Source organism: Montipora foliosa, chromosome 6 (assembly GCF_036669935.1).
Source record: "Montipora foliosa isolate CH-2021 chromosome 6, ASM3666993v2, whole genome shotgun sequence".
In the NCBI taxonomy this organism is placed as follows: domain Eukaryota; kingdom Metazoa; phylum Cnidaria; class Anthozoa; order Scleractinia; family Acroporidae; genus Montipora; species Montipora foliosa.
In genome coordinates, this window is record NC_090874.1 from 42,951,389 (window position 1) to 42,958,888 (window position 7,500).

Here is a 7,500-nt window from a genome sequence, read left to right on the forward strand (position 1 = left end):
CGACTTCTGCGGCCTTTTTCAGAGGAATGTACATGTACTCTGCAAGTCACTGAATGCAAATATATAACAAAAGACGTCATTGTTCATTGCTCCTAAGGCAGGAAACCAGTGATGCGTAAACCCTAGGGAAGGGTGCTCTCTCATTAACAGAGTTCTCGTCTAGGAATGAATGTAACGATTCTAGAAAACGCCTTGTGCTATGCATTGTACAAGCATTGTACTAAGCATTGTACTATGGTAAAAGAATCACTTCCTTTTTTCCTTCAGATTTTGAAAGTGTGTTTGCTTAACACCTGCCTGTCAAAATTGGAGCTTTGATTTTTAACTGAAGGCTGTTTACCGTGAGCGTAAGTTTTGGATTTCACGTCCGCCTTTACTCACGTCCAAAACTCACCGACTGGACCTCAGAGGGTTGGATCTAGGGAAAAGTGATAACATTCACTCAATAGCTTAAAATTTCAGCGTGTAAACGTAGTTTATTATATTGTATGTAAAACACAAGTTTAAAAATCTGAAAGCCCGAAGCTCCCGTGCTGCATTGTAACTCAGTCGCGTACAAACGCATTGCATTCCTAAACTAGTGAGTATTTGACGTCATTTTTTCCTTGGTCCAGCTCTCTCAAGATTTTAAAGTTAGTAATGGCGGTTCATTAAATAGAAAAATCCAGTTAAAATATTGAAGTGTCTTTTTGAAATAGGGCTGAAAACTAGGGTCGCTGAGTGTTTAGTTAACATAGTTTTGAAATCCAAAGGAAAAAAGGTTTTTTTTCATATTATGTAGTACCACTTTTAGATTAAGAATTAGTATTGCACCAATACTATCCTTCATGTTGTCCTTAGGGCATTGCATACGAAGACTAATAAAATTATTGCAGTTAAGGTAAGGTTCTCAGTATTTGTTGCCTTTGATCTACCTATTTGGTTTCCTTTTTTTTTGGTTAGTTTAATTCGTTTTCATAAGTGAAAGTTCGTCGTCATAAGGGAAAAACTTAAGTATTACCAAAGAATCCTAAAAATTCCTGTCTTGAACATCTCTATAGAGTCGTCTGGGAACTGGTCAATTGCTAGTTCCATTTTCCTTGAGAAGTCAGAGGATGTTGAATAATGTATGAAACTTGTGTATTAAACTGTGAGCGTTGATTGTAGTGTTGAAGTTTGACTTGCGGTGTTGTTGAGTTGACATCTTTTAGGTAGACGTTAATCACCCCCTCTTTATTTTTCAATTCCTCCACTACAGCTAAGAAGATGATCTTCAGCAAGTAACCCGTACAAGCCATTTAACTTATTATAGATCATATGAAAGTCTTTTTTTTTGTGAAAACGAGTTGAAAGAAAATTTAAATTATCTCTTCCTTCATATGCAAAGTTCAATAAACGATGCTCTTGAAATTGCTTTGAAAAGATGCCAATCACGTGATCTAAAATGAGGCCACCGTCGGGGTTGACAGACCTGCACAACTCCCAAGCTTAAGCCTGTGTGTTAGCCTTTTTCATATGGCTTGGCTCTTTCGAGTATGTCTTTGAGCGATCGACTTCTCCTGTGCGATATGTACGGTGGATCTTTGTAGATTTCGCTCTGCAATGGTCGCTGTTTTATTTTTAAATGCCAGTTTTTTCAGGATTGTTTTAGCTTTGGCATCGATGGATGTAATTGCGTGACAAAAGGGAAGATTCTTTTGTTTTCCCTTTGTTTTCGTAGGAGGGCTTGCTCTCTTAATATCTTCAAAATTAACCTTTGAGAGAGTCGTGTTTATAAGATTTTCTGAGTAGCCTCTCTCTAGCAAATTCGATTTGAAGTTTTTAACGTTCTCTTCAAACATTTATTTGGAAAAGTTTATTCAGAGAAGTGTTAGAGCCTATCCTTTGATGACGCCTTTTTATTAAAACTCCCGGTGGGTGAGACAAACTGAAATGTGTAGATTGGAACGTCTCAGCAGGCTTAAAATGAGTGCGCACATCAACGACTGCGTCTTTTTCGAATCTTTTGCCTCTGTAGATGCTGGTATCCAGGAGTGTTGTTTCCGTTTCGGAAACTTCAGACCTAAATTTGATCGAGGGTGATGTTCATTTTCTTGTTGAATGAACTGCGTTATTTTGTCTCTGTTTATAGCCGATTTATGTCGACTAGTCGAGATTATGTCGTCTATGTAGCGTTTCCAAACGAGCGGTTTAAAGGAGCTCGGTCACGATATTTTGGGTTCAAAAAGAGACATAAAAATTTTATTTAAGTTATGGGGAAATAGTGAAATAACAATTTGTTAGTGAAGATAAGAACCAAAGAGACAAGAATAAATGCAAGCATGACCAGGATAGTGAAGGATGCAGAAGATTAAAACGGATTACAAACGATCTCTTTGATAAGTTGAGGCTAAACTTTTCAAAATCCAAGACTGTGACGTACCTCCTTTAAATTCGCTTTGGCTGAAGATCTCCGTTTCTACCTTACTCATGAAGGCAACTGCCATTTTGTGCCTATGGCCGTACCATGTGTTTGCGGGTAGTAGTTAAGTGTAGTGTTACAGTGATGTCCAATAATAGGGAGTTTAAGCACGCGACGTTTTTGAGCCGCGGACGGCAACCGGAAATGAACATTTCGCGTGCCAGGACAGTAGTGTCTCCCAGATTTTTAACCTAGTCATCTTTACTGGAGGAAAGACATTTAGCAATAGAGAGCTTTGGATTCTAGGACGAAGACGAGAACGAGTACGAGATTTGATTGCCGGTTTTTAGCGAAAACACTGAGAAGATTTATAACCCTGACGATTAATCTTACTCTTTGTTAGCAGCATAGATTGCTTAGTTATTCTTATTTCTGATAACTGAGCCTTTTTCTGATCGAAAATGCCAAAACTGCTAACGTGTTGGTGACTTGTTTTTACACGACGACATTTTTGCAAAACCTCGTACTAAAATGAGGACGGTATCACGTTTTTCCCGCCAAAATGACGCTGGTTTGCTCGCGCTCACTAAAATCATCCCCGGCCAATATCTCCATTCGCCGGCTGTCTTGTTGAAAACCCTGAAGTACTTTTTTTTTTTTCATTATTGTTAATAGGTTATCCCTTTAGATGTCACTCCCGCTGTACAGAAGCAGATTATCTCAGAATTAGAAATATTATTTCAGGTATGTGGTGTTCGCTCTCTGTTTGCCTTTACCTTAATAGAAGTTTTGTCTATTCACTACTTGCGCAATCCAATAATACACCTCCAAAACTTTTGCATAACCATTGTTTGCAATTTCTCCTGGGACATGAAAACAATGCATGCCTATGCAGATGTTTGGAGAATAAAAGAGGTGTATTATGGGAATTGTGCAAGTAGTGAATTAACCTTGACACAGGCATGCAGTTGGATAACCATTTTATCTTACGCTCTTTAGATACAGAACATTTTAGAGATTTCGTCTTTCATGAAAAGAGTAGTACTCGCTGAAAGTAACGTTTCTGGAAAACGATCGAATTCATACTAGAGACTTAAAGATCCGTCTAGGTAAAGCCTATATACTTCATATGTATGTTTAGCAGATGCAAACAGACAGTTCATCTATCTCTTCATTTTAATCTCTTCTTTAATCCAGTTTACCAAATAGAACATTTTTATAAAATCATTCCTCGTGCACCGTCGTGTCGTGTATACTAGCTTATGTCGGTTTTGGGTTTGTACTGACTAGTGTTTCTACGGATAGCGCAGTGGTGAGAGTACTCGCCTCCCACCATTGTGGCCCTGGTTCGATTCCCAGATCCGGCATCATATGTGGGTTGAGTTTGTTGGTTCTCTACTCTGCTTCGAGAGGTTTTTCTCCGGGTACTCCGGTTTTCCCCTCTCCTCGAAAACCAGTATGATTTGATATGATTTCATTTGTGCACGACCCCACAAGCATTAAACATTATTGTCTGACAATAAGTTTATATTACTACTACTATTATTATTCCAGGAAGCCATCCACCTCTATTTTAGAACACTCCAGACACTTCTTGTGGGTGACAGTCAAAGATGAACTACAATACTCGTCACAAATCGTTGAAACAGACACCGTTTCTCTCGAATTATCTGGAAAAATCCTGCGATTTCTACTTCACACTGTTTCCCCCCCTGAAATGTGCCTTCTCCCTCCCCAATGTTGAGCCACGCGTGTTTTGAAGCACTGAGACCACTGTGATACCCAAATCAACATTGGGGAAGGGGAAACAGACACAAGTGTTTCAAGATTTTTGACGAGTATTGTAGCATTTCTTGCCCACGTTCTTTTCAGACTGATCATCTTTCTCTTGTTTTTGTATACAATAATCTTGCTTGTGTTGTCTCCCTCTTCTATAAAATCTTTGTCTGTAAGCCACGGACAGAAAATTACGATTTACGTATCTTCCGTTTGCCTTATTTACTGATATGTTGTCGCTTTTTGATGTTTTAGTGTTCTTCAACTTTTATAATTGAATTTTATGGAGCATTTTTGGTGGAAAATAGGTATGTAGTTGTCAACTTTAGTGTCTGTACGAAATCAACCATCACTACTTCCACAAGAAGCGAAATATGCTTAAGTGTGTCCACGCTTGTTGATTTCTCTGTTATTTTTTCACCAGGATTTCAATTTGTACAGAATATATGGATGGTAATGATCGTTTTCTTCTATTTTCATGAATTTGTTGTGTAATGATCTGATCATAACTAACTGTAAACGGGAATTTGCGTGGTTTTTTTGTTGGCACATCACAGATTCAATTGTCGTTGCAGACCACCTTTACTGTAGAGCAAACGTTTTCGCATCCATGACCAACCCAGGATGTTTTGATGCCAGATTCGTTTTTGTATTGACACACAAAACATGATAATTTAACTAGAAACCAGCCTGAGTTCTTTTGTTCAGTTCTCAAAACGACTGAAATTTTTTTTGCATTGTTCAAGGTATATACACACTTGAATTATGTTATTTGCTAGTCCTCTGCGCTAATATGGCGCTATAGATATGTATAAACTCAACGCGCACTAACTTCCTTTGAAATGTCAACTTTTTGTGCTCTTGTCCAAAATGTTGTTCAAATCAGTAATTGTACATAAAGCGGTTTTCAATTGAGTGTCGAAAGTAATTAGTGAATTACTTTGGTTTTGCATTACTTCACTCAGTGATTGGCTCAAAGTTCTCAAGCCAGTTTTTCAACCAATCAGAAGTGGAACAAAAACCAATCGTGGCTCGCGTGTGCACATTTTCCCGCGCTTTGTGTCGGCTACGTGTAATTATATCGAGTTTTGATTGGTTTACTGGCTTGTCTCCGTCCTTTTTGATTGGCTAAAGAAATTACTTTGGTTTTGGTTGTACGACACTCATTTGAAAACCGCTCTATTTGAAGTTCAGGTTATAGACGAAAGATACTAGAAGTGGTCCTTGCACTTGTCTCGACAATTAATTAGCAAGTTGTCCCTTATAGACATATGGGTGGTTTCAAGGAGATGATTTTGAAATGTTTTTGTTAGGTATCCAGTTGTCCTGGAGTCATAGCCTCTTGTAAACTGTTAGTAAACCGAACGTTCTGTTGTGTAAACTTACACTAGGAATCAGAATACTCTTAGCCTGTTCCTGGCTCTTAGATAGTGAGAAAACGAAAACAGCTGCGCATGAAAAACGGGTGGGGGCTTTGTTTTTCATACGCAGTTGTTTTCGTTTTCCCGACTATCTGGGAGCCTTGAATAGGCTAGAATACTCTGTATTAAACGAGTTTGACGATAGTCACCAATCCCCAAAAGTTTGATCCTCTCAGTCCTCTACCTCTTTGTTTTACTTCGCGAACCTGGCCGTTGTAATGTTGTGATCTTAAGAACGGGCATAGTTATTGGCATAAAATCGAAAGGATTGGAGTCGTTTTAAGTAAGCAGTTAAAACAGTTGACGGTGGAGATGTAGTTTCGAAATTAATTCGTTGCTATCAAAACTGTAGGTGGTTCCCTTGACGTCTATGGCAGCATACCAGAACCTGTGTTAGGAAGAATTGCAGTTTCAGTAAGTTAACTTCACAGGCTTTCATCTGTAGAACATCGCAGCGGATATTGATTCAACCATTTCTATTGGTTTCAAGCTGTGAAGTCGCAGTAAAAGTTAACATCAAGGAAAACTTGACCAGCTGTTGGACTTTCAGTACGAGTGAATTGTAGGATAACATGTCTGCAGTCTTCAGTAGCGAACGTTTGATCAGTATTATTCTTTGCGAAGTGTGTGACCGCCATTTTAAGGAAGAAGGTTTAGGAGAAAAAGAAATTGCTAGCGAGAGGAGTTATCGTTTTCTCCAACTGGTTTTTCTTCTTTGGTTTTCCCTTGTCTTTTGGTTGTGATTCATATCTTCATTGCTTTTAATTTAATTTATGCGACTTAAACTAAGACTCGCAATTACTTGGTGGGGAAGTCGTCGTAATCAAGCCAGCAAAAATCCTTGACACAAGGGATTTACATGAATGAATCCTGCAATGTCAGTCACAACTTAAATTCAGGAGTCCCTCCCTTGGATCGTAAGGTAGAATGCGATTGGCTGGCTAGCCAAACGGAAACTCTGACTTGGATTAAAGAGACTGAATGCATAGCATAGGAAAGCTACTTCGGTGCCATCACTCTTCTCTGATTCATGGCCTCTATTGAGTTATCAGTTCGTTGTGTGAGCGTGATGTTGAGCGAGCCAGGAGCCCATCACCCGGAGCGTGCAACTTAACTATACTTGTGCAACGGCGTTTTCACAAGTAAGGTTATTTTTAGATTGAATTTCCCGCTAATGAGACTCCCACAGGAGCCCGATGACCAATTACAAGAAATTAAGCTGACGTCATAAAGTCACCGAACCGTAACTGACTTTGTTTTTTGACCTAATTCGCGGGAAGGGCTAGTCTAAAAATAAACCTACTTGTGAAAACTCCGTTTCACAGACGCTGTATGGAAGTTGCATGCTCCAGGATGGGCTCCTGGCGAGCCTAGCCTACAAGCAGCGGCTCTTCTGTTGAAATGGCGTGCGTTCGAAATATATCAGTGGGCTTGGTTACTAGTTTCGAAACTAATGACCAAGCCCCAAAATTTCAATTGGGCGCCATTTTCAACGGAAGAGCCTGCAATCATGAACTTGTTTTCCTTACATCGTGTATATTCTAATTTAGGTGGTCAAAGGACTTCTCTATTTGTGGGAGCTAAAAATTATGCATAGAGGTAAGAGCAGGATAAAAAGATCTGAAGAGTTCAAGGAATTCTGCTTGAATTATCGTTTCATGCAGCCTGATTTTCTGTAACTTCAAAAGAAGATTTAGTTCTGGAAACATGATATAATTTTTCCAATTAAAGAAGCGGCGCATCAACTACGTGAAGTTCCATCTTCACCGTCTTTTTTCGACTGACCACTGCCAGTGACCAGGTGTTCTCTTTTAAAAGTCTCAACAGTGGGAATGGTCACTTTAAACTCAAAATCCATTTGCTGATATTTTAGGAACAGAAAATCCCTTCTGGAAATCAAATCCTTGGCATTCCAATTTTCCA

General features: G+C 39.1%; 1 protein-coding gene across 1 annotated transcript in view; it reads left to right on the forward strand.

Moving 5' to 3' along the window:
* Positions 1 to 7,500, forward strand: part of LOC138007428 (dual specificity mitogen-activated protein kinase kinase 5-like) — a 114,485-nt gene that overhangs the window by 87,302 nt on the left and 19,683 nt on the right. Inside the window, exons 9-14 of the mRNA XM_068854325.1 lie at positions 841 to 880; positions 3,056 to 3,124; positions 4,412 to 4,464; positions 4,581 to 4,609; positions 5,930 to 5,991; positions 7,128 to 7,176. Coding sequence (XP_068710426.1) covers positions 841 to 880; positions 3,056 to 3,124; positions 4,412 to 4,464; positions 4,581 to 4,609; positions 5,930 to 5,991; positions 7,128 to 7,176 — 302 coding nt within the window. The remainder of the gene's footprint in view (positions 1 to 840; positions 881 to 3,055; positions 3,125 to 4,411; positions 4,465 to 4,580; positions 4,610 to 5,929; positions 5,992 to 7,127; positions 7,177 to 7,500) is intronic.